Consider the following 26,936-nt stretch of genomic DNA (forward strand, 5'->3'; position numbering starts at 1 on the left):
CTATGAAATGAGCAAGAGTATCAAAAAATACTGCATAAAAGGCAGTTTGCCTTGCATGCATCACTCCTTTCAATCATGAAAGGAGTGGCCTGAAAACAACTCTACCAAATACACACAAGCCTGTCGGTCCCTCTGAATGAAGCACAAAAATCTTTAAAGTATCAGGAGAACAGGCCTTGAGTCACACGTCGTGGCTAACTCCGCATGAGGGGACTGAACCAGTTTTCTTGCTGCCTCTCTCATTGTACTTCCACATGGAGGGCAACACCAAGGTCCAATTCCCTGTGAAGACTTTCCCATGACGGCCCTTCCATAGCGACATGAGCACAGCACATTATAGATTGAACCAAAATTAAAATGTGTGACATGTCAATCTCCAGGAGACAGGACTAGATTGTCTTAAAACATCGTAAGGTAATTTAAACAAGAGAAGAAATCTATCTTCCCGTAAACTAGAACATTTGTTTCCATCATACTTCCGTTTAGAAATATTTGAATCTATGTTATGAGCTTTGGTTTTGCACTTACAACTGAATTCTGAAGCAGACTGTTCATTGCTCTGTGTCCCAGCTTTGAAAGGTACACAACTCTGTGTCTTTATGATGTTGATTTACATTCCCTCTTATTTACAAGGATGTGCTCTGACAGGTAGGATTTTGTGGTGGAATCATCTGGGAAGAGCCCTGAGAGCACCTCTGTGAATCCCGAGTGGCGGTCTGGGAGAGAGGGTCCCCTGCACGCTATGAGGCCGGGCAGGGAGCTGTCCCCGCAAGCAGGCGGATGTCAGAAGGCGGAAACACGCTGCCTTTCAGTTACTTTCATCTCAGCTGACGAGACAAGACAGGGCAGTGGCGGCTGTTTCTTCCGCCTGTCAACTCTCCTGGCATCTTGCTTAATTTCCAAGGCCTGAACAGGAGCGCAGGCAGCGTCATCCCGCGGGCAGTCCTGGTGGCTGTCCATGCAGCAGGGGGCACAGGCCTCCTGGGTCCACGTTCCCCTCTGTCTCTGCTCCACTCCGGCCTGCTGCTATTCCTGGGCTCTTTGCCCTGCTGTCCACCTGCTCCCTGAAAGCCCCCGACTCCCTGCGCCACTCAACACCCCACGTGCTGAGGCAGACACCTGACGGGCCCCCTTCCCCTCCTGGCTTCAACTCCTGGCACCACCATTCCCTCCTCATACCCCCATCTGGCCACTGGAGCCAGATGGGTTGGAAGAACTGGCTCTAATGGACAGGTGGATAAATAGCGGCGCTCTCTCCCTGCTGTGATGAGATGCAATCTGGAGGTTGTGCTCCCCCTGGCTTCTAGTGTCCCCAGTAGATGAGCTGACTTGGTCGCATGCTCATGTCAGCTCACCTCCCTCTCCTGGTGGTGTTTCTATCACCTATCAGATAAACCAGGGGCAGCGAACCTTGTCTTCCTGTCTGCTTCTTGGAGAGGCCAACCCAAGGCTCTGAGTGTCATCCATCAGACTCTGAGCATCCGTGCATGCCTGTGCTTGAGATGAATGCCTTTCCGCCCCAGGACTCACCTTACCTGGTTGGTGAATCTGTCTGTCCTTCAGCACTTCTCCCAGCTGTTGCCCTGCTCTCAGCTGTGCTCCGGAGCGTGTGGGCACCCTGGGGGTCAGCCACACACCGTATGTGATGGGCTGGGCTGTGGGGATACACTTGGGCTCAGACTCTCTCAGCACCACTCACGGACTCAAACGAGTTCCTCTGCCTCTGTTGGCCTCAGTTTCTACAACTATAAACTGTAGACGAGGTAGGAAATGAGACTGGTTCATACTGTGGACAGTAAAAGTAGTTTGGGCCACAGAAGCACAGAAATGGCAGCTTTATTAGTTCTTGGTAGTTATATCACCTGTGGCATTGAATTAGTTGTTTACCAACAATTAGTTGACACACATTTTCCACCTTTACTGTACCTGAAATCAGGATGTGTCTCACAATCCCTGGAAGCCTTTTTTCTCAGGGATAAGTAAAAGGACAATGGCTTTTACCCACAACTGCAACATCTCAGATTCAGTGAGAAGCAGCGTGTATGTCTTCCCGTTCAGACTCACAAATGACATTGTCTCCTGTCACTGCTGTTCACACACTTACCTGCTTCTGTGAGTGGCCGCATCCCCACGCACTGGCTCCCCACCCCCCACCCCCAACAGCGCACTCAGACACACATCAGGGTGAGTCTCTGTGTGTCTCGGTCAGTTCTGGTTTGCATACACAGATCATTCAGGAGTTACAGTACCATAACTATCAAAAAATCACAGATTATGTGTATCATCTCCTGGCTGATAGGAATACCACAATCAAGAAGTATATCTATTCCAGAAGGTCTTCTAGAGCTGAGACTGAGCTACCCTTTAGTGTTTGGATCCCAACATAAAATGCTTCCCTTCCTTCCTTCCTTCCTTCCTCCCCTCCTTCTCTTCCTTCCTTTCCCACTACTACTCCTTGGGTTTACATCTTCTACACTGTGTGTAGCCGTGGCCCCCACATCAAGGACTCTGGTGTGGAAAGCAGGCTGTCACAATGTGCTTATGGCAGCACAGAGGGCACACCAATGGTGGGAAGGGGCACCTGACCTCGTGCACCAAGTACCAGGGGCGGAGGCCCTCTGGGAATCTGAGCATGTGGCCAGAACAGAGCCCTGTGGTGGCCAAACCCTCTACTCCTGTCTTATAACCCATTTGTGTTGGTTTGGATGAACTCAAAATGTCTTCTTCCCGCTTTTACATATGGCCTGCATGGGCAGTGCCCATGTTAATCATCAGTGCCCTGTCACAGCTGGAACTTACCTGTACAGCAGGTTAGGACCACATGAAGCCCAGAGGCAAACACCAGTGGTGCTTGGGTTGTCTGCTCTGAATACAGGATCGGCAGGCCAGCTGTGACCTTGTGGGACGGAGCAGGGTGCACTCGGTAGGGAGCCACAGGGGTGTGCCTTCATGTACCATCCGTCCTTCCCGGCTCCCTGGCTGTCTCTGCCCCTTGCTTATCTGCCAGCCATCTGTGGACCCCACGGTGTGTGCAGGACACTGCTAAAGTGCCAGCCTGGCAAGAGAGGATGAAGGGAGGATTTGCAAAGATGAATGGAACACACCTGCTCCCCTGGAGGGCTTCAAGGATTTAAGATCCTTGGTAATCTGTAGCTCTCCTTCTAGCAGATAGTTTTTAAGTATCTCCTTGGAGGGACACTTGGGTGGCTCAGTGGTTGAGCATCTGCCTTCAGCTCAGGTCATGATCCTGGAGACCCAGGATCGAGTCCCATGTCGGGCTCCTTGTGGGAAGCCAGCTTCTCCCTCTGTCTGTGTCCCTGCCTCTCTCTCTCTCTCTCTCTCTCTCTCTCTGTGTGTGTGTGTGTGTGTCTCTTAGGAATAAATAAATAAAATCTTAAAAAAAAAGTGTCTCCTCGAAAACTGTGCCAGGCACTCTCCGAGGAAGGCCCAGTGTGGAGGGGGCATCCTGTGCAAGGAAGCCGGGAGGACCCTGCCAAATAAGGAATTCTAGGGCTGATCTTGAAGGCCGACTCGGGATTTGCCAACAAGGCGAGTGTCTGCTGTGCAGGAGGCAGTGTGGCTGTGGGGCTGCTTGGGCCCCACAGTCCTGGGGGTGGGCTCCGTCAGTTTCTCTGCCATAGCCTGATGAATCCAGCGTCAAGCCTTTGGGATGACCACCTTCCTGGGGGCTTTCAGGGAGAATCCGCTTCCTGGTTTCCTCAGGATGGGCAGGATCCAGGGCATAGGATTGAGAGACTGGGTCCTCGCATCCTTCCTGGCTATTGGTTGGGGCCACTATCAGGTCTCAGAGGCGCCCTGCTCCCTGTGGCTTAGGCCACCTTCTCCACAGCCAGCAGCACCAGCCAGTTCTCATGCTGTGGATCTCTGAATTCCCTCCTTCATCTCCTCCTCCAGCGGCAGCAAGGCCACTGTTTTTAAAGGCTCTGGTGATGGGACTGGGCCTGCCCAGCAACCCATGACCACCTTTCCATTTTAAGATTGACACCCTTAGCCACACCTGCAGAGGCCATCTTGCCAGGTAGCAGGACGTGTTCACAGGTCCTGGTGACCAGGGAGGTGAACACCTGGAGGCCATTCTTCCCCTCCCAGTGGACCAAGATACCATGTGTGGCTGATGGTGACAAGTCAAGGACACACCCTGGGATGAGATGGTCATTCTGGAAAAGAATAGGGAGCATCCTTGGGTCTTGTGGTAAGTCCTACATGTGAGGCCTTTGGCAGGAGAGCATGAGGAATCCTTGGGACACATGGACCATTTGCCGTAGCTGCCTCCATGAGGCCATCATGAGTGCTGTAAGGCCCTGGCATTTGGGAGAATGGGGGAATTGACAGAGGCCCCAGGTTCAGGCATCCTGGAAGGCATCCCATCTCCTGTTCTGAGACTAGGACAGTGGAGCATGATCAGCATGGCTGGCTGCTTCTCAACACGGGATGGGAACGTTTTTCTGATGTCTTCATCTTGTTTCAAGAGGGGTAAAAGTGTGAGTTTCAATCCTCAGTTTTATTGGCTACAGTTGTGATAAATTTTTAAGTCTGGTGTGCACCGATGTTGGCAGTGTGCCCTTTCTAGAAAGGGTTGCTGCCAATTAGCTAAGACACACACTTCCCCCTCGGAGGTTAATTGGTTGCAAGAGTCTGTGCACAAGACAACTAATTCACGACACATTATTCAACCCATAGCCCTTTCATTGTGGATATGCCTGGTGTGCCCCCTACTTTTGTCCTTGCAGCTGACTACGTGTAAAAGTAGCTGTGGGTCAAGAGAAAAAAATCTTCTGAGTACCTGTTGAGTTACGTTGATATGAAGGGTCAGCAGTGAGAGAACTCATAACACATGGATGGTACGAAAAGAAATAAAATCACCATCAGAAGCCACATGGGCCTTTCAGTACCTTGGCAGCTGTGCACCTACTCTGCTTCACTCACCCACCTGGAAAAGTTTCAGGAATGAGGCGGGAACATTAGTGAATGAACAAACATGCTTTGCCCACGCCACTCCCGGTCTTCCTAGTTGTCAGCTACTAAAACCTCCCTGATCATTGGCTCCAGAGGAGAGAGATGGCACCTTGCAAGCGTTGGCAGGATGCCCTTCCAGACTGTGCCCAAGGAGCCTGGCGGCCCTGCAGTTGGTACTGCAGAGCATGTGGGGCAGGTGAGTTTGTGCCAGGCTCCCATGGTAACTGTCTAGGATGGGGAATAGCAGTGTTCACACGAGTGACCTTGGCCAGGCGTCTCATGTGTCCCTGCCCCAGAGCCTTGCCTCTGCTCAGCTCCAGCATGCTTCGGGCAACTGTGTGATGAGCACTCTTGTCTCTGACCCCACGCTAGGTTCCTCCCCAGGCACTTGGGGGAGCCTGGGTGGCACTGCAGAATAAGGAAGAGTGGCATCAGGACACTGGCCATGGTGCCAGATAGTATCTGTGCCCAGTGCCTGGGGGAAGGCCTTTTGGTCCTGGTGGTATTACCATTTATATGTGCTGGGTTTTGTTATCAAAGTGTACTAACTCTGGGATGAATCCCAAGGGATTTGGGCCAAATGAAAATCAATTCAAAAGGTTACATACTGTGCATGATTCCATGCTTATATCATTCCTGAAATGATAGGATTACTGATGGAGAACAAATGAGTGGTTGCCAGAGGTGAAGGATGGGATGTTGGGGTGGCCATGGTCATAAAAGGGAAGCGTGTGAGACCCTCGGGTGATGGGCCCATTCTGCCTCTTGACTGTGGGTACATGGGCCCACGCACTGGTGACATTGCCTAGGGCCAAACCTGCACACACCCATGCGTGCCCACATATGCGTACAAGCAGAACCAGGGAGGTGAGAGTAGGGTAGGTCCCCTGTTTTGCTGTCAGTGTCTTGGGTGTGATGTTGGGCTGTAGTTTTGCAGGATGTCACCATTGAGGGAAATCAGAGGATGCCTAAGATCTCTATTATTTCTTACAACCGTGTGGGACTCTGCAATTATCTCAAAATAAAATGTTTAATTTAAAAAAGGACAACCGTAATTAGCCACGGGCAAATGTTGACTCTGTCACTTAGTCTTTTTTTTTTTTTCTTTTCCCCTCACATCCCTTTCATCACACCATGGAGGTAGATATCGACTTTAGTATTCACTGATGAATATAGGGCATGACCCGCACACGAGGGCTGCGACAAGATGCAGCTCCTGTATAGTTGGAATATAAATTTTGCTGCTGTCATGATTATTAATGAAGGAAACATGGCTGAATGTGAACATGTGAGTGTGCAGTGGAGACCAGCTTGAAAAGAGACCATGAATCTTTGCAGTGTGTCTTTCAACCCAGTCCGCGCACACCCAAAACCCATTAGAGGGCTCTGCAGCCTCCTGGCGAGTATACAGCCCCAGCCTCAGGCAGACGACCTGAGTCCAAGTGACCCAGGTCATCGCAGACGGGGTGCCAAACTCCATCTCCATGGAGAAACCTCCAGCCTTCTCTCCTTCGTTGTGTCTTTGAAACACTAAGTGTTCATCGCTCTTTGCTCTCCTGTGTGTTCGACCCTGTTTTAAAGACCCGGTCAGGGCAGCCCCGGTGGCTCAGCGGTTTAGCCCCATTTTCAGCCCAGAGCATGATCCTGGAGACCTGGGATGGAGTCCCACGTCGGGTTCCCTGCATGGAGCCTGCTTCTCCCTCTGCCTGTGTCTCTGCCTCTCTCTCTCTCCTTTCTGTGTTTCTCATGAATAAATAAATAAAATCTTGAAAAAAAAAAAGACCCGGTCAGTGCAAGAGGCATGCCAGGCTGCACTACCCACATCACACACAGCCACAGTGGAAATCAGCCACACAGGAAGACAGTGCCCCGAAATTAATTATCACACAGACAGTGAATACAACAGCCTTTTGTTACCACAATAATGAAATCACTAGCACCTTCATACTGGATGAATCTGCCCATGCCACTGTGGAAGTTCTGCTGAATAAACTGAGGAAAAATATTGCAATTTACTCTCCAAGGAGATTCACTGTTTAATACACCCACTATTTTTTTGTTGAAAAGGCGAGGGGAGTATCTAGAGATATACAAGCGGTGGAGTTTTCTCTGCTCCTAAAGATGGATGAGAGGCCCTTTTTCTTTCTTCTCTTAGCTATTATTTAGCTTTCCATTGAAGTATTAAATCTATATTTTGGAGAAGAAGAACCGCTAAGACTTTAAAAAAATATGTTAATGGGCCACCCCATTCCCTGACACAGGCCCCGTCCCCGGCTGTGGCGCTTTATTTGACATGCTCCACGCATCAGAGTTTGGTTTAGATACTGAAACAAACTAGCCTATAAAACACTGTGCTGTAAATATAAACTTTTATGAACCTCCCGGGATAGTCCTTCTAAAATGTGAATTAAGATATTCCATGATTCAAGCCCGTAAACGGAAAAGTAGCCATCACCCTGAGTAGTAATTTGCTTTCTGAAACCCTAGAACATAAACCACCTTTGGACTGAATTCTGAGTTTGTGTGTACAATGGCGATTAATGAACTTTCCAGAAATAGTTTTTAAAAGGAGTTCCAACTCTTGCAGATCTCCCGAAATACACCTTTTGCTTAGGGGCTATTTTGTTTTTCTCTTTTTTAAAGAGCCACCGTATTTCACTGCTGAGCCCGAGAGTCGGATTTTAGTGGAAGTGGAAGAAACTGTGGACATCGTGTGTCGAGCCATGGGTGAGTGTGGGGAGGCTGCTCCATAGGCTGTCATGAGACAGAAGAATGGAAGTGGCACTTTCATCATCGTAGGGACACACATTGACTGTGATGTTAGTGACAGGGCTTTTGGATCCTAGTAGAACTCAGTTACTGGCCATGTGACCTTGAGGAAGGTGACCTTGATTTTGCTGAGCTGATTCTCACCTGCAAAGCAGAGATAGTAATCCTCACCCAAGAGGACAACAAGGAGGCCTTCACCCCATCCGTCTCGACAGAGAGGGACAGCCTTGTCCTCTCCACCCCTTCAAGTGCCCTGGTTACATGACTCCCCAGGACTTAGGGCAGGAAACACTTTCTCGTCTGCAGGGTAATTGGGACTGGTGACCAGGTGTGCTCTGTAGTAAGAGAGATTGTTTTAAATTCTCTGAACAGGAAATCTTCTTCACTTTTTCTCTTTTCTTTTTTCCTTTTACAGGTTTGGGTTGCTTTTTCTTTGTTATTCCTGTAATTTCGCCCCTCATCCCCACGCCATGACTGGGAGCTATCCACTGTCACTAGTACCCTGTCAGGCAGCACAAATAACTATACTAACCCCCCTAACAGAGACAGGCTTTTTGAAGGCAATTTCATTAACAAAAGATATGTTAGTGCCCTGGAGACTGTCAGTGAAAAGGACCTTTTTTTGTTTTGTTTTGTTTTGTTTAAGCTGTCCATCTTAAGGATGAATATTTTATTATAAGAGCTCAGAGGGTAAGGATTACTAACAATTTTGTAAATTTTCAAAACAGCTCCATAAAACAGATACTATTATCTCAGAGTACACATACAAAAATAAGACCTTAGAAAGCGAGGTTAAGTAACATGCTCGAGGCACAGAGCCAGGGAGATGAGATGAGATACTTTTTAAAATCATGGCTGGGCATCTGGCATTTAGGAGCTGCTCATTAAATACTGGACAACCTGCCAGGGGTCACATGGCAACGGAGATAGGATCCAAACCGAGACCCATCAACTACCAAAGCAAGGGCTTTGGCCACGGCACCTGGCTTTTCCAGGAGAGCCAAGGTCCTGGGTCCTTGAACCCATGCCACCGATCCACAGCCATGGGCATGCCATTTTCCATCTCTGAGAAGTTGCTGGGGTGTCCTCTGAACAGTGCTGATGGCTCCTGCAGAGATTGGGGTCTGCTGTAGGCACCCTTCTCTACCAACTGTGCTTTGGCCCAGAGCATGTCTCCTGGGGGGCTTGGTTCCCAGCCCCGGGGCAGCTTACGAGTTCGAGTTCGCTGCTGACAGATCAGCTCTGCTGCCATCCTTCTCTGTTCAGGATCCTGGGGAGGGGTGGGGAGAGAGGAATGTGAGCTTTATGTGGAAATAGCTCCCTCGCTGTGGGTAGCACTGCTCTCTTCCTGGTATAAACACAGGTTTCTAAGGTCAGTGGTGGTCTGGAAGTGAAGCTCCACAGTATTTAGAGTGCTCAGATTTTAGAAACCAGGATCTACGCTACTGCAGTGGATAAGACTCCTGTTAATAACACTACATCACCCCAAAATAGAAAGACTTGCAGTTCCTGTATACTAACAATTATTTTTCGATAAATGACAATCTTAAGCTCTTCCCTTGACAAGAGAATGTTCTCTTTTGCATGATTCCTACAGGGTAAACTGCTTGTTAAATACAGACTTGTAAATATATACTGAGCAGGCCTTTCAACGTTGCCATCAGATAATTTACTGCTTTCTTTTAATTTTGACAATGAAACTATAGCAGCATGCGAAGTGGTTACTCTTCATGAAAGCTACATCATGTAATTGCTCTTAGGAGATTTTACATGAATTGGTTATGCTTTTACCTTGAAATGGATTTTTTTTTAATTTCCTGATTTAATGAAAAGTGACAGGAAACATAATTAAGGCAAAGAACAGAATCTGAGAATACATTATCTTGAAATATTCCACATTAACTTTATTTATTAAAGAAGACATCTTACACCTACATAGCATCTGAAATCAAGGCACTTGGGTGTGCTTTTCACCATGAATCATGTCGAGAGGTGTTTTGTTTAAATTAATTTCCTAGGTAGGGAAACCAAGGTTCAGAGCCAGCCTAGACATTCCTGTGCATTTCCCATGGGCCCAGAGCAAGTGTACACACCCCCTACATAGTTCAGGACTTTGTTGTCTTGTGTGCTTTGGTGGAGTTTCTGTGTACAATCTGTCATGTCTATCCCACTTAGCCCTCTTAGGTGGCTTAGGACGGTCAGAGAAGTGCCACAGAAGCAGTGTCCCCTACTGCTCATCACACAGGCCTCCCAGGGAAGGAGCCTGGCATCTCCACGGTTGGGGCTTGTCCCGTGCATCATCCTTGCCCAGGTTCTGTGTGCTGGGCACAGCCATGTGGCAACCAAGCAACAGAGGTCCTCACACTCTGAGGCTGAGGACAGTCCTATCCTTTACAACTCTGGTTCTGCCCCCGTGAGCTTGTCCTTTGTCTCCTGCTGCTTTCCTCCCAAACCCAGCCTCACCCTCCATCAGGCGGGCCCACAGGGTGGCATGGAGCTCCGGTCCCAATGACCAAGGCCTGGGCTTTCACCATGACATTGTTAGGATGAAGAAGGCAAGCCCAGCCTCAGTCTGACTCTCCCATCCTCCTGGTCAAAGCATTAGCCTAGCTCTGGATGCCACCAGGTACTAAGGATAAAGATGGCACCTCTCACCACCTGATGGTCTCACATTTGTCTCGGGGGCTGAGGCAGCTTTTCCCGCGTGCACAGTTGAATGTCACTCATGTCTCCTCAGCCTCTACCCCCCATTTATCTTTTTAACTGCAGCCATCCTCCACTGCTTAGATCCTCAGCAGGGGGCAGCTGAAAAGACAGGACGCTCATGTGGTTGATCTTCCCAACAGCCTTTTAAGGTTGCAATGACTACTTCCTTTCCAAATGTGTCTTCTGCCCTGGTGGCCCTTCCCCAAACCTCGAGTGGCAGAGTCAGGCACTGCAGAGCATCAGGGACCTTCCTCCCAATCCCTGTCTGCCCCCAGGTCTGTCACGGTCATGGCCAGAATCCCTTTCTCTCCAGACTGGTGCAGAGACCAAGCACAGGCTCGGGAGGGGGGTGGGTCCAGAACAATCTGTAGCCCGGCATCAAGAGTTCATCCCTGCCCTTCCTCTTGCTGCTTTACCGTGTCTACTTCTTCCTAGAAATGAGAAAAATAACACCGAACAGGGTGCACAAAGGGAATCAGACTAAAGATATCACTGAAGTATTGCCACGTAGCCTTGGAAACATTTCACCTCAACCTTCATGTAAAGTGTTTGAGATTTAATTTTTTCAAATGCCCAATTACTTCCACACAGGAGTCCCTCTTCCCACCCTCCAGTGGTACAAGGATGCCATCTCCATCAGCAAGCTCCAGAATCCCCGATACAAGATGCTTTCAAGCGGAGGCCTGCGCATCCAGAAGCTGCGCCCAGAGGACTCCGGGATCTTCCAGTGCTTTGCCAGTAATGAAGGAGGGGAGATCCAGACCTACACCTACCTGGATGTCACCAGTGAGTACTGCCCCTCAGCAAAGCCAGACCATCCAGGCAGGGCCCTCAGGCCAGAGCTTCCCGGCCTTTGTGTATATGATATGCTCAGAAAATGGCAGCATCTGCTCAGCCAATGGACAGGGTGCAGAGGCCAGAGGCGACCATCTGTGAAGAGCCACAGCTCAGGCCAATAGGAGCCCACTTGCTAAGCCCCACAGAAGCCCCTGGGCAGCAGATACAGCCTGTTGTCCCCAAGCCCTGGAGTCCAACCTGGTCTCATGCGAGCCGAGCCCTCCTCTCTACTGAGAAGCAGGGAAAAAAAATCTCCATTTTTCTGGACAGAACTAGAAGGACTGTTCAGTGAATAGTTCATCCCTAATCTTTTTCTTTTGATCTTTTCCCCATTTTTAATATTCATTTTCTATTTTAGTTTTATTGAACAATTATAGTTCTTCTCTAAGTTTCTTTTATTATCCCATTAGCAGAAATACTTTGGCACTCTGTCTTTGAAAAATAAAATGAAGGCAAAGGTTTTCACTGTATCTGTGGGTTTCCTTTTTCATCTCCATGGTTGTAATATTATTCTTCTAAAATAAAGTAGAATCATGTTTGCCCTTTTGGAGGCAAAATGCCGATATCCTCAGGTATGAGAGCCATTTGAAAAAGTAAATCATTTAAGTATGCAGATGGCTCTTATCTACCAGAACTTATGAATTTAAGGATTCCATGCATCTATTTTGGTCAAGTAGGAGTCACTTCCTTGAACCTTACCCAGGGGTCAAATTTGGCCTCTGGTTTGGAGCATAGGAAACCAGTATCATTACAAACAGCAGGAAAAATATTGGGTACTTAAGCTGGAAGCTGAGTTTCGATCAATTAGAATTATTTAAAGCATATGTTATGAGTGTCAGCCGGGAGGGGCACAGATGAGCAAACTTTTTCTTCCTCTCTTTTTTTAACTTTATTTTAATTGCAGTATAGTCAACATACAGTGTTAGATTAATTCATTCATTTAACAAACATTTACTTAGCATCCGTGTCAGACACTTGGGTCTGTCACGCTTGGGAGCAGAGCTCTGAGGAAGACATGCGAGGTTCTTGTGCTTCCATGATAGAGGTCATGAAGTAGGGAGACAGCAGAGGAGGAGATAATTTAGTCAGGGATAAGGGCAATGAAACAAGCAAATAGGCGAGGCCCAGGGTGATCAGGGAAGCCTCTCTGAGGGTGGTCAGGGAACATTCCCTGAGATGGTAACAGAACTGAAGCCCAAAGGTACAAAGTCTTGGGGGATGTGCATGTCATGGGGTGAGGTGGGGGGGGGGGTGCTACAAGTGCCTTCCAGGGACAGGCTTGGGGTGATGTGTGCACAGGGAGCAAGGAGACAAGTAGGGACTCAGTCTCAGGAGGAGCCAGGGGTCATGGTAGGAGGTAGGTTGGAGGGATAAGCAGGACAAAGGCCCAAGAGCCAGTGGGTGGATTTCAAGGGATTTTATCAGGAAGTGGCAAGGTGTCCTTTATAGCTTCCAAAGGGCACCCAAGGCTGAGTGTAGAACGACCAATGCAGGGACCTGGTAGGAAGCCACTGTCCTGTCCACGTGGTAGCCCCAGAGATGGAGGGAAACTGTGGGCTCTGGGATTTGCTGTAGGGGCGTCACCCGTGGGACTTACATGCTGTAGGGATTCCTGCTGGTGAAAGGAGAGGTAACACCAGTGCTTTGGTCTCGAATCCCATCCACTCGAATCCCCCAGTGCAGGCTCCACACGGGCCCGCACAGGATTTGGGACATGCAGATCCCCATTCTTCAGAGGTTTCCAGTGTAATCATTATTAAAGTAGTACAATGTCACATGAGCCTTGCTGAAGCCAGCCTGAGCTACCCCGACTGTCTCGGTCTGATTCAGGGCTCTTGGGAGCTGGAGGCCCAGGCCGGTCCCCCAAGGACAAGAAGAGCCCCCAACACTTGGGCCTAGGACACTTCCTGGAAATCCCTCATGAAGTGCCTGAAATCTGGTTATTTTATGAAAGTGTCATCTCTTGGGTCATTTTTAATATTCAAAAATCAGCTTTTTCTACTTTTTAAAAGTAATAAAAGCGAACTTGTTAGATTTATCTAAATAAATGTCTCCTATCTCATTAATGTTCATCTAAAACAGCACTCTCGGGGCTCCCCCACTCTTGCCCTTGTGTGTCCATCACATCATGAAACTGGATTTCTCTTTAAGCTGTAAACACAGGCAGCTCCTGGGGGACACATGATAGAAGGTTATAGTCACTCTTGAAAGGTTTTCCTCTTTCATCGCTGCACTTACTTCTGTGATTAGTCCTAGGAAAGTCCATATGGGCCGCCCCAGCAGGCAAGTCTGAGCATGAGTGAGGGGCAGTCCACTGAGCATCTCACTCTTCACTCCCACTTAGATGTTGCTCCAGCATTTACTCAGCTTCCTGTGGACACCACGGTTACTGATGGGATGACAGCCACTCTGAGGTGTGAGGTGTCCGGGGCCCCCAAACCTGCCATCACGTGGAGGAGAGGTAGGTAGCCTTTGTGGCCTCTACAGCCTGACCAACATGGGACATGAGTCCATCGGGCTGAGGCTCATGTCGTTTCCTTCCCACAGTCCTTCATTCATTCAGTAAAGACTAGAAGCTGTCCATGGGGCACCTGCCAGGTGCCAGATGCCAAAGCTTCCAGCATGAATAAGACAGGCAAGGCCCCCGTAAGCCTCATGGAGTTTATCTCCACATGATGAAACAGACATGTCTGAAAACCTGTGACTATCCTTATTTTCCTACTTAAGCCTTCATAGGGCACCTTAGGCTTGTGAAGGGGCTCCCCCTGGTATTTGGGGGAGTGCCATCAGGACCCAGGATCCCCACTTATGAAATGAAGGTCCTGTTAAAAATTAAGAATAATATCCTTATTCTTTTAAGAAAGAAAGATGCCTAAGATACACACCTGAAACCAATAGGATATGTATGCCAATTATACTTCAATTTAGGGGTGCCTGGAAGGCTTAGTGGTTGAGAGTCTGCCTTTGGCTCAGGTCATGATCCCAGAGTCCTGGGATCCAGTCCTGCATCAGGCTCCCTGCAGGGAGCCTGCTTCTCCCTCTGTTTGTGTCTCTGCCTCTCTCTGTTTACCTCTCATGAATAAATAAATAAAATCTTTAAAATAAATAAATGAATAAAGGCAGAGACACCAAAGCCCGGCTTCTGCCAAGGTGCCTTCTCTGTGTGTCACTTAGCAGAGTGGTGGCAAAGGAATGAGCTTTAATAAAGTAGGACACAGGGAGAGAAAGATGCTTCCGGCTCACTTGACACACATGACGCTCTCAGTTCCACCTGTTTTCAGACCCAGTGAGGAGAAGCATCACGTCTAGGACTTTTTCTGCAGTCTCAGCCCCTTCCACGTGTGAGCACCCGTGTCACTAAACAAACAGCACACACAGTCCCTCCTTAATAAATATGTGCTGGGTTGTGTCACTTCACGTAAATGGACCTGTCACAGTCACTGGGCCCTGTTGGGGTGAAAGTTCAAGACCTACATCTTTGTCGTCTCTCCAGAGAACCCTACATAGGCTTCTCACCTCCCTTGGGTGTAACTCATGCCCTCAGATGGTAGCTCTTACACATGAAGATCAGAGCAGCTGCAGGCCACTAAGCGAGAGGGCATTCTTCTGTGTTCTACATAGTTTTTTCTCCTGGTTCAGAACATAACAATAACTTTATATGGATATAAATACATACAGATATAAAGGAAACTGAGATTTAGTCACCCAAAAATAACAGTTGCATACATGAGTCACAATTTGTTTAACCAAATTTCTCAATTTTGGACAATTAAGATTTTCTTGGTCTTGTTATCCTAAATAACACTAAAAGGAACTGCTTTGGTTATTTTTGTACATACAGTTTCCACTTTATTATGATTATTTCTAGTTATTTTCTTGGTTTTGGTGCTAACACTCCTGTCTTCTCTAATTTTCTTCAGGAAAGCATATTTTGGCCAGTGGTTCTGTGCGGATTCCTAGGTTCATGCTTCTGGAGTCTGGGGGTCTGCAGATTGCCCCCGTCTCCATTCAGGATGCTGGCAACTATACCTGCTATGCAGCCAACATGGAAGGGTCCCTGAATGCTTCCGCAGCGCTGACCGTATGGAGTAAGGACCACAGGCCATGTGGAACTTCTTGTTAATCACCATGTCAGCTGTGCTTAGGGATGTCAATATGCCCTTGGACTCTCTAATTGAATCATAAGAGAATGATTATTTTTACAACTAATTTATAGAAATCTGTTGAGTAATTAATTTTTCAGTTTCTGAAAGCATAATTAGAAACTGTATTCAAATATTTAATGGGGACGTTTCAGGAGAGTGAGAAGAGTGACTCTTAACAGTGCCATAGAGTATATTATCCCAAACTAGTCCAAAAACTAAAGTGATAAGCGGGTTAATTTTGTGAGCTTCATAGAAGAAATAGCATCAAGAGTTAACATTTTCGAGAAAGTAAGCTTTTTCAATAATATCATTAAAACCCACTAAAACACTCCTAGTATATTAAATATGAGTGTTTTTTATATGATAGAAGCAAACTGAAGAAAAATCTTTGTTATTTCTCCAACTTTTGTTTCTTTATCAAGCACACAGTTTTCTGAAATGGAGAATAGATTATTCCCCAGACATAAGGATTCATAACCAAGTATTTCTGCTCCCAGCCCCCCACCTTTTGGTCAGTTTTCACTCTTAGCTTTACTTGCCAGCATACCTTTTCTTCTTTGCTTCATCCATAGCTTTATTAAAAAAATAATAGTAAATAAATAAAAATTGTTCAAAAAAGCAAAAGACAGTGCTTACAGATTTTTATAAAGGTTATCTATCTAAAGAGAGGAAATTTTTAATTTTCTCTTTGATTTGCGTCAGTAATGGATTTATGAAAATATGATCCCGGAAGAGAAACTGAATTATCATGCTTTATTTTGTACCATTTAGCTCTCTATCACATAGTCTGTGTCCACTTTCATATGACCCTTACTAATTTATTAGGTATTCTAAAAACACCAGGAGTTTTAAAAAGGAATAAATTCAACCCCCCCCCACCATATTATCAGGTGCCAAAAGAGAAGTTTTGTCCCATTTCATGGCCCACTCTGCCCACCACTTCCCATTTGGCATGTGTCTCTAACACGTTAACCTTATATTTAACAACTTGAGAAGAATTGATGTCTATATCTTTGTAGGTCACTCACCAGAAAGCTCTGTAGATCCGCAAAGATTCACATTCTCATGTCACTAGACTGATAGGTATGCTCTTGTGGCCTACATTCCCCGTAGACAACAAGCTAAAGTTCACTTGTTTTTCTGGACACCCCACTACAAACAGGCTGGGCCCCAACTAGTCTTAATGACTCCCACATTTCGGGCTCCCACATTTTGGTTTGTAGGACCAAAACAGCATCCATCTCAGAGGTGTGCAGGCAGGGGACCTCTACCACGGGGCCTTTGCTGGAGCCTTTGCTGTGGGGGTGGTGGCTGCAGGGCACACTGGGCGCTACCCTGACCAGAGCCTGGTGTTGGGTGAGCCACTGTGGGTCTGAGCACCACTTTCTATTCCTGAAAATTGGGAGCAGTGCTCTCACAGCCCTCCCAAGGTTGTTGTGAGCATTAAATAAAACAATATAAATGGAAGCACTTTGCAAAGTCATGAAGTGCTGTGCAGACAGCAGAAATGACCAGAATGTTAATGATCTTGGGAAATAACAAAGATTTTAACCTAAGACTACAGAAGCTAATAAACCTTTGCACATGATCTTCATTCTTGATGTCTTTCAGAGGGCTTAGAGGTTTGGGGAGGGCAGGCCTGACTCCTGTGGCTGCTGCCTGGGAAGGACTGGCTTCCGATTCCCTGAGTGTTTCCCAGTACTTCCATTTACACTTGTTTTGCCAAGATGAGAGAAAACTTGGAGGTTTTTATGTCAGATGACCAGTTCCATACCCTCTGAGGGAGGAAACTCTAAAGCATGTAGTTTTGTCTGAACTGTGACTTGTGTCTTCACAGATCGCACGTTCATCATTAACCCTCCTGAGGACCGTGTGGTGATTAAGGGGACCACAGCCACACTGCGCTGCGGAGCCACTCACGACCCCCGGATCACTCTCCGGTCAGCTCAGTTACTCACGTGTCTGGGGCTCATTTATGTTCTGGGAGCTTAGGAACCAAAGTGGAGATAAGAAAGCAGAATTTGGGGAACTTTGATTTCAGTCACAGATCCCTGATTACGACATCTCACGGTCCTGGGCTCCATCATTAATCACATAAATCCCATTTTCCACTCCAGCCTTATGTATTATTTACAGTGAGCTATGTTCCACTTCATGACTTCAGTGCAGCTTTTCATGATTTTTCTGCCAAGGTTAATACACTATCTGTAAAACGTACTTGTCAGAGGCTGATACTTAATGAGAGAAAAATCCGGGGGGATCGAATAGGATTTCAGCAGTGTTTACCCTGGGCTGTGTGATACTTGGGAGGAGTTTTCTCTGCTCCAGGATGGTTTCATTGTGAAATGGGGAGCAAGGGAGACCCACACCCAGAAGAAAGGCAACCACAATCACCTGGTGCACGTCAAGGAAAATACTCGTAAAGAGGAGAACTAGATGTCTTGAAGCTCCACTAAAGAATTATAATATCCCATCCTTTCCCGCTTTCACACAGGAAAGACATGGTGGAAAACATGGCCCCCCGGGTAAATCACGGCCCCAGACATGGGTGACTATGGGTGGTGAGGTTCTTCCCCAAGAGCTGCCACTTTCAGAATAGTTTTTAATTTTCAGAACCAGCCTTGAAAATCAATCTAGAAAGAAAGATACAGTCATCCCAGAATTTTCACTCTGGCCTTAGCCCAGAAGGCACACGGTTAGCCAAATGGATGGAATTGTGATGCCTTCCTTTTTTCTGGAACATCTCACTCTGAGCAGAGGGAGGTGGCTGCCGCTGCATACATTATTAACTGGATTCGGAGATTAATCTGTTTTCTCACTCTTCTTGGGCAGGTGTTTGGCAAATCGTGAATTTCTGTGCCTCCACCTGGCTCTCTGGAGTTCTCCAGAGCTCAAACAACCAAGTTTGGTTTAGTCATAAGAATGTTGAATGCAAAACCAACAAAAACTTAACAGGTTCAAGATTACCTAGAGAATCCATGGAGGCCATCTCAGAGAGAGTTGTCATGCCCAGAAAAGAACTCATTCATTTCTAAATGGGTTGGGAGTATGATTCCAGAGAGAAAGAAGGACAAATAAGTTGGTTTACTGCTACTCTGAGAGCTTACATGGAATCCCTCTGGATCTGTGTGTTTTTCTCGGAGCTTTTTATATGTGACTAGACAGACAGAATTGGAGCACTCTTCTTGAGAAGGGCTTAGATTGCTCACTCTGAGGGCACTTTTTGTCCCAGGGCTTCTCTGTCCCAAGAGCACCAGGCCTAAGGGACAATCCGCAGCTAACATTGTACCCTCAAGTAAGCAGTTTATTCCTTTCCTTCTTGGGGTACCAGGTCTGTTGTCTCAGAGTAGTTCCAGATAAACAGTTTATTGATCTCTATGCTCTGTGCCCATTAAACCTTTAAAGAAATGGGTACATTTTGCAAATCTAAGCAAATTATTTTGGGAAGGAAAGCTAGCACCTTCATCCCATTCACCGACACCCAAAGTCTGGACAGGTTCCAAATGGCTTCTATGTTTGAAAAGAAAAATGTGCTAAAATTTTCATAAATAAAGAACCAAATGAGAAATAAATGCAATTTTTAAGGACAATCTGCCAGAATGGTTGGGTTTCAAGAACACATGTTCATGGGATATAATCTATTTTTCTAGAAGTTGGGTAGATCCACTCAGGAGTTTGTGGACAGTCATTGCCTCCTATCCAGTCAACACTCCTCTCCTCCAGGCACCTTCCTGGGTGGGAATGTGAAATCAGTTATAGTAAATGACAAATAAAGTATGATCATGACACGACAGACTTCCTGTCTCTAAACCTAAAGACCAGATCAATGTTCTTAGTGATCTTCACTGACCTCTTTATAACTTTAATATCTGTTTTTGTAGTGTGACCAAGATACCTGGTTGCTTTTCCTTTTTCTTTCTTTTAGATCTATTCACATGTCATAAAATTCACCCATTGAAAGAGCACTGTTCAGTGGCTTCTGGTACATTCACAAGATGGTCAGTTGCTTGCAGCCCAGATCCTAACTCTAGACTCTTGGCTGGATCCTAACTGGGTATCTTGCCTCACTCATGACTCCCTGCTTGGCCCACAGCTATGTCTGGAAGAAGGACAACACAGTCATCACCCCATCTAGCAGTTCCAGGATTGTGGTGGAGAAGGACGGCTCCCTCCTCATTAGTCAGACGTGGTCGGGTGACATCGGAGACTACACCTGTGAAATCATCTCTGAGGGAGGGAATGACTCCAGAACCGCCCGGCTGGAGGTGATGTGAGTGTTGCCTCTGTGTATTGTTAACTGGCTGCCCATTATCTGCAGCACTATGGTCAGCTCTCCCGACTCCAAGTGACTGGCACTTAACATGCCTGACACCACAGTGGGTCCCAAGCCAGAGGTCAGAGGCCATGGCCTTACGCCTTGTAGGCATACACTTACAAGGTTTGTTGGAACCTCAAAATTAACCTCAAAATTTCGCTCTTCTTTTAGATGATTTGATGCTTGGTTTTCCTCCTCCTCCTGTCTGTTTTTATTATTTCCTACTTGGCACCACGTCATGGTGGGCCCTATTTACCACACTGCATCCACTTTGCCATGTGGTGCCCATCAGCACTTCCGGTCGGAATCTCAGGGCCGGCTCACTGAGGCGAGACCTTTCCATGAGAGCCCACAAAACATTGTGCTGAGGGCAGAGCCAGCTGCATCTCTGCGGGTAAACAGACACTTTCCACTAAATCTCTGGAAATCCTGAAAATAACAAGCAGCTGATCTGGACTCCCTGGGGGTCTCCTGGGCCCAGGTGGGAAACCACCACCCTCCTCTATCTCTGGGAGCTCTTTAGTACATCTGCTTTCTGTTCACGGGCAGGGGCTGAGGAGCCTGCTGATAATTCCTCTTTTTCTGACACATATTTATTTGTTCTTTAAAAACGGCGTCCTCCTGGACAGTGCCTGAGCACATCTAAGCAACGGTAAAATCTGGAAATAAGGCAGCAGAGCAGGGCTGGTGTCCTGGCGGCAGCCAGCTCCAGGGGCACAGGCCAGCAGCTAACATGGGCTGTGCTGGGCCATTAGAAAAGGCAATTTTGAGAAGTTTTTCTTACTAGTCTCTGTCCACCTTGATCCAGGATAGGTTCTATAGACAAAAGCCACTCCCTGAATATACAATGTGAACGGTTTGCATACAGGGCCAAGTCTCATTTGTCTTTGGATCCCTAGACTCCAGCCAAGGGGATTAAAATGAGAAAAATGCTGGCTCCGTGCTGAGCACATAGGCTCCTGTGTTTGTTGCACGCATACATGAGCAAATGAGCAGACAGGCAGCTTTGCATTAGCCTCTGTTGGTGGGATTTGATGGGTTAACGTGTAGCATCTAGTCCAGAAAAGCCTCATGTGATGCCTCTAGGACCTGGAAAAGCCCTATGCTACCTCCTCATTGGCCTCTGTAGGATGACCCCTTGACTAGACTTTAGTCCCTTGTCAGTCTCGGAACATCGGATGCCGTGTGGTCCCAGGGGACCTGTACAGCCACCCCTTCAGCTCCCTGAGTGTGTGTGGAAGTACCAGGTCTCCCCGCCCACCTCTGGGCCCTGGACCTGCTGACCCGGGGCCCTTTCTGCCCTCCACTTTTGCCCAGCTCTCCATCCAGGGCTTCAGACTGCTGCTGCCTCTACAGCCTGGCTTCTGTCTTCGGCCATTCCCACCCGAAGGGCTCACACCTCCTCTAGGGCTCAGCCATAGGGTCACCCCTGTGTGGGACACCAGGCTGCGGGTGTCTCCCAGCCTCCCAGCCCTTGCTTGTACCCTCTGTCAAAACACTGATCGTCCTGGGTGGAAAGCACCCATTTTCACCATTTCTTTCCTATGAAGCAGAAGCACCAAAATGGCATGCACAGTTTGGCATTATGAGTGTCTGGCAGTGCTTTGGGACACCATAGGGGCTCAATAAATACATGTTGGTCAGTTGAGGCACACATGAATGAATAAATGTGTGTAGGTGACTGGCCATTGGCTGGTCCTCCTTCTGATTGGTTCTTCCCTCTGAGACTCACACGCCCCTGGCTTTTCTTCCTGAGGGCACAGGGTCAGATCCCACTGTGGAGAGCCCTGGTGGAGCCACTGTGGAGGCCCCTGGTGCCCAAACAAACCCCTGTTTGGCTCTGACCCTGTGTCTTTCTTCCTCCCATCTTTCCTCCTTTTGTCATGTTAAAAAAAATCTTTTTTTTTTTATTTTGATAATACTGGAGTACATGACCAGCAAATTCACATAATCCACTGTGCTCTTCACATTTTTAAAACTACCTTTGAGAACTCTTAGATCATCCATCATTCGTATCAAATAAATAAGTGTTAGCATTTCATAAAGACTCTGTCAGCAGAAGCCAAATTGCATGCTTCCAATACAGTGCATGCTTTTTTATTCTGCACAGTTTTTATATTCTACTGATTTACATATCTTCCCTTCTATTTGCTTATTTGATTTCCTCTGAGTAAAATACATTTTTCAGCAAATGTTGCTGTATCTATAAAATAATAGGCTTTCTGTAATGGTAAAACACCTCATCTCTAAATATAGAAATATTTGCAGATTTGTGATTCAAACCAATTTAGGTACAACCGAGTTGCAGAACTGATTTGGAAGACAGTGGTTCCTTGTGAATTGTGAGTGTAATAAACACTCCACTCTTGCAAATCTGAATGAATTGAGGGAGCCGTAGGTTATAGCGTGGCCTATCTTTAGATCCAAATAGGTCTTAACTCTACGACATCAGTAATGACAACAGTAATGATAATAGTCATAAGTCACCATTGCAGGGCATTTTGTGCTTCCCAGAGAACTTTCAAATCAAGCTCAGTAACATTTCTGTGATTTACTCAGATGACAAAAAAAAAAAAAAAAAAAAAAAAGGTGGAAGGAGTCTCATATTGCAGAAGTGACTGAGAGGTACTTACAGCTAACTAGTGCCCTTTGAAAGAGGCTGAAAGCCTGCTTCCTCTGCCTCCCTACTTGAGTTAAAAGCTACTTTGTTACATATAGAAATGAGGAGCATCAGAAGTGGGCTTTGCTAAAGCAGAGGGTGTGTGTAGCATATTCCAGCGCCATTCTCTGCGCCAGCCTGGGCGGACACAGCAGGAGGCACGGTCCCAGGTGGGCCACAGGGGCCAGTGGTGCCTTGGGAGGTGCTGCCCACCAGCCAGGTTGGGACTGGACACCCCTCTCCAGCTCTGAGTGACTATGGACAGGTTAGCCACCACGTCTCAGCCTCGGTTTCCTCAACTGCAAGCTGTACCTGTTATCATTGCCCTATAGGGCTGTCATGTTTGACCAAACCAGCATTTGTAAAACCCTGGCCTGGAACCCAGCTTCAGGTGGGTACTCAATAAATCATAGCTCCTATTACTCCCTCACCGTCTTAGCAGGAGTGCCATTACTCCTTCATCAGGAGCAATCCGCCCACACCCGGGACCAGGAAGTTTCTCTTTTATCCTGCCTTATTTTTTACCACATTCTGTGGTATGTGTCGGACACACTATGTCTGTGTGTTTGGTGCTAAGCCCTTGATGCCTGGAATGGTGCCAGGTGCATAAATGTCCAACAAATGTCAGAGTGAGCCTCACCCCCCTTATGAGGTTGAACTAGGCTTGTGTAATTGGTATCACGGAGAAGGACTAATTTATGAGAGGTCTGCCTTCATCACCTCCACAAAAGGCTCCCACAAATCCACACGGTCCCAGGATGTTCCCTATAAATGAACCACATGCAAGTCATCATGAAATGCCCGTCACTGATTGGTTGGCTGTGTCTTTCCCACTAGTTTGCTAGTGCTAAAGCAGAGGGTGTGTGTTTGTAGCGTCCCCCAAAGGGTCTTGCTGTATTGAACACACCAGGGGGACCAGGCTTCTAGGGCTTTATGTATAGAGTAATTATTAATCATTTAAAGACCCAATTAGCTTTGAATCTTTCCTTCTGAGATCAGAGACTAATTCTTAGGAGCCTTAAGTACAGAGAAAACCTAATTTATGGAGCAGACTTGCAGACCCAGACTTGGAGGCAGTGGGAGAGGTTTCTCTCAATAAAGCTACACCTGACAAAGCCATAATAAGGAGAGAACAATTTAATACCATTTCTATAAAGTTGTCAGGCCCCCACCATCTTCATCCACAGAGCGAAGTCAGAGAAGATGGCTTTGACCGGGTTATCATTTGTGTGTTAAAGGGGCAGTGCTTCCACATAGAAAAATACTCACCTGACCCTCTATCACATCGTAAGTCCCCTTACAGCCACAATTTTGCCAATTGCTTCAAATCTTTTTCAAAGCTGTTTTCCCCAAACATACTTGGCTTAATCTCCTTCCCATACAGTCTTGGTTCCTTGTTGTTGTTAATCTCCGATGGTCTTGCAGTGTAATTCATTTGATGGGGACTTCCCTCCTAGCTTTCTTGAAATTACAGAGTGACTCAGCACCTGCTTCACTCCCATTGCTCTCAGATCCCTTTCATTTGTCACCCTGTCTGCATATTCCTGTCTGTGAGTCACTCTGGTGATCATTTATTTCCTTTCAAAGTTGGCAGAGAAACGCCAAGACACAATCTATTCCTATTAGATAAGATTCTCTCAAATGAATTCAGAATATATTAAAGCCTCATTTATTGGTTATTGATGGGTCAGTCAAGTATTGCACAAAGCTTAATTTTCCTGATAACCAAAACTTATCATTTAAAGAAACAGTTTACATTTCCATATTAAAAAGCTATTTGCATTGAGAAACGGGTAATACTGAACACAGGAGATATTACAGAGGGTTTTTTTCTACAGGACAGAGGCTGGAACTAGGAAAAATCTCAGTTTCCTTCTGACTCTGAGTCCTGTGATGTGTGTAAAACATCACATTGTGTGTTGGGCCACCATCTTGGGCATGACTGTGAGCCTGTGAAGACTCTGTGGGGCAGTGGAGGAGGGGGGCTCGTTATTTCTTGATTCATCATGTCATGTCCTTGGGCACCACTCGGCTTTTGGCTCCCTGTTCCTATGTTAAATGTCTCAAGGCTACTTTGTCTTCACGGTTCCAAAGTCTTTTCAATCTTCCCTCCATCTCAGGCCTCTGGCTGCCATTTTTTGCAGGCTCTAGGGCCTTTTTGTTGGTGGCTTTTGAGCAGCTAGGAGGAGGGACGCCAGAAACCCCTCTTACTAGAATCACATGCGGAGTGAGAATCAGCAAGCTTTGAGGGGCAGACAGAGAGACTGCACAAGCATCCTCCAGGGGCAAGTGTTTGAGGAGTACCCTCTCACTCCAGAAGTGGCTGTAACTTGCCCACAATCCACAAAATGCTCCATCCCTTAGAAAAAAAGCTGTCTGGTCACCTGTCACAGGGATCATTTCTTAGCCCTCATTTTATTTTATATTATTTTATTTTTTAAAAAGATTTCTTTATCCATTCATGAGAGACACACAGAGAAAAAGAGAGGCAGAGACACAGGCAGAGAGAGAAACAAGCTCTATGCAGGGAGCCTGATGCGGGACTCAATCCCGAGACTCCAGGATCAGGCCCTGGGCCAAAGGCAGTTGCCCAACCACTGAGCCACACAGATGTCCCTTTAGCCCTCATTTTTGGCTGAGAGAAGCATGATCTGAAATGGAGTGTAAGATCCCATACTTTCCTAGCTATGGGAAAGATGTACTTTTAAGAGTTAGAACTGGATCCAGTGTGGCCCTTGCAAGACCATAAGACAAGGTGTGCAGAGACACAGTAGTGTTTAAGGGACCAGGTTAAACACTCCTATTGTCCAGGAGGGGCCTGTCCCTCTACAGCCTTGGGTCCAGTTCATCCCAACTCAAGGTCCAGCATGGCCACCCTGCAAAGCTTGTCCCCAGCAAACAGTGCACCCCCACCATCCTCTCTCAGAGCCTGGATGTATATGTTGGCCATGGATCCCTGGCTCCTTAACCTCTAGCTCAGCTTTTGTCTTGGGGTCTGTCCTTTCTCCTGACCATTATGCGGATGTCATATGATATTTTGTCCAGTCCCTGGGACATTTTCCAATGAGCTGCCTTTGGGGTTCCAGCCCTAGAGAGCCAGTGTCACACAGATAACCCAGAAATTTTTAACTTGTGTCTCTTACTTCCCCTCCTCTGTGACCCAGTGCAAACCCTGCATTCCCACCAGTGCCCCCAGCATCCCCCCGCCAGTCTTACCCATGCCCTCAGCAGGCCATTCCCCTTCCTTATCCTTCCAGTCCAAGGGAGCTTCTCCTCCCTCTCCACCCGTCCTGACTCCTCCAGCCATGTGGCCCCCACAAGGTGACCCTCGATGCAGCCCCGACCTGCATTCCCACCCAACATTTTCAGAACCATCTTGTGGCTCCTGATCCGAGGTGCCTTACCCTGTCCCAGTCTGTATGTGGACCTTGTGCCCCTTCTTAAGAAATTCAGTTTGGGGAGAGCAGGGCAGTGGCAGCCTCTCCGTGTGCCCACACTCCACGTATGGCACCAGGCTTGCAAGGTGTTAAGCCATTTGTTAACCCATCCACTCCTGTGTTGGCTGATTTATCCATCCATCCCGCATTTACTGCATGCCCACTCTGTGCCGGCATTGGTAATGCCAAGGTTAAGGAAAAGAGGCAAAGAAGAGGGAAGAGAAATTTCCTACCCTAGAGAAGGGAGGCAGATCCATAATCAGACAGGATGCAGTGGAGTTCCTGTTTCTGTAGGACTTTGAGATGTTTGGTGAACTGAAAAACCTATAAATTGCAATCGTAAAAGAGGTAGAAGTGATTGGTGCTGCTCAAGAATTAGTCAAAGGTGAGAGGGAGGCTGAGCCTTGGAGGCTGATTTTCTGAATGGCATGAGCCTTCAGGCAATGGGACATCATGTGTGCCCACACACAGGTCACAGAATGGCTCAACTCAGGAAGCTGCTGGAGGGGACATCCAGTGTGGGATGGGAAGGAGTCATAGTGATGCAGGGGGTGGCTCATGGCATGACCTGTACGATGGCAGCAAGCAGGACCATCCAGAGGGTTGTGTGTTATGGGTCTTGGAAGAAGTGATGTCGGTTGGGCTGAGGCTGATCTGTGGAAATGAGGGGATGATGTTATGACATTCTTAAGATACAGTAGGTGAGACGTGGCTACTACTTAGGCACTTATGAGAGTGGACAAGGGAGTGGAGATGGGAGTGTAACCACTGAAAGAAGGATGAGCAAACCAACATGGTGGTTCTGGTGAGAAGAATGATTCATGGCTCACTGTCAGCCCCAGAGATCACTCCCCTGAAAGTGTCATTGAACTTGCCTCCTGCCCACTGTAAGATCCTCTCAGAGCCTCTCAGTGCCTCATCTCTGTGAGCCTGGGGCCTTCCAGCCTCTCACAGCTTCTGTGGCCGCTTCCAACCCAGGGGGCTACACATACACGGAGGGTGGTTCCCCTCAGGCCCATGTGGGGCAGTTTCACATGTGAAAAGTGACCCAGAACACCAACCTGCCCTGTCAGTCTTCCTAGTGTTTGTCG

At 47.3% G+C, this 26,936-nt stretch overlaps 1 protein-coding gene and 1 long non-coding RNA gene across 16 annotated transcripts in view; one reads left to right on the forward strand and one right to left on the reverse strand.

The window, feature by feature from the left end:
- SDK1 (sidekick cell adhesion molecule 1) overlaps positions 1–26,936 on the forward strand; it is an 895,654-nt gene that overhangs the window by 651,341 nt on the left and 217,377 nt on the right. For all 14 annotated transcript variants that reach the window (XM_072836835.1, XM_072836824.1, XM_072836827.1 and 11 more), the window contains 6 exons: positions 7,621–7,704; positions 11,044–11,238; positions 13,634–13,750; positions 15,210–15,377; positions 17,272–17,374; positions 19,528–19,704. In XM_072836835.1, the coding sequence (XP_072692936.1) occupies positions 7,621–7,704; positions 11,044–11,238; positions 13,634–13,750; positions 15,210–15,377; positions 17,272–17,374; positions 19,528–19,704 (844 nt within the window). The remainder of the gene's footprint in view (positions 1–7,620; positions 7,705–11,043; positions 11,239–13,633; positions 13,751–15,209; positions 15,378–17,271; positions 17,375–19,527; positions 19,705–26,936) is intronic.
- Positions 7,771–26,918, reverse strand: LOC140638828 (uncharacterized). Of its 2 annotated transcripts, XR_012035775.1 has the most exons (5): positions 26,721–26,918; positions 26,414–26,499; positions 26,079–26,169; positions 8,959–9,016; positions 7,771–7,890 (listed from the first exon to the last, which is right to left on the reverse strand). It is a non-coding gene; the product is annotated as an uncharacterized lncRNA (long non-coding RNA). The 2 variants fall into 2 exon arrangements; XR_012035776.1 differs by lacking the exon at positions 26,414–26,499.

This window comes from Canis lupus, chromosome 8 (assembly GCF_048164855.1).
Source record: "Canis lupus baileyi chromosome 8, mCanLup2.hap1, whole genome shotgun sequence".
Classification (NCBI taxonomy): domain Eukaryota; kingdom Metazoa; phylum Chordata; class Mammalia; order Carnivora; family Canidae; genus Canis; species Canis lupus.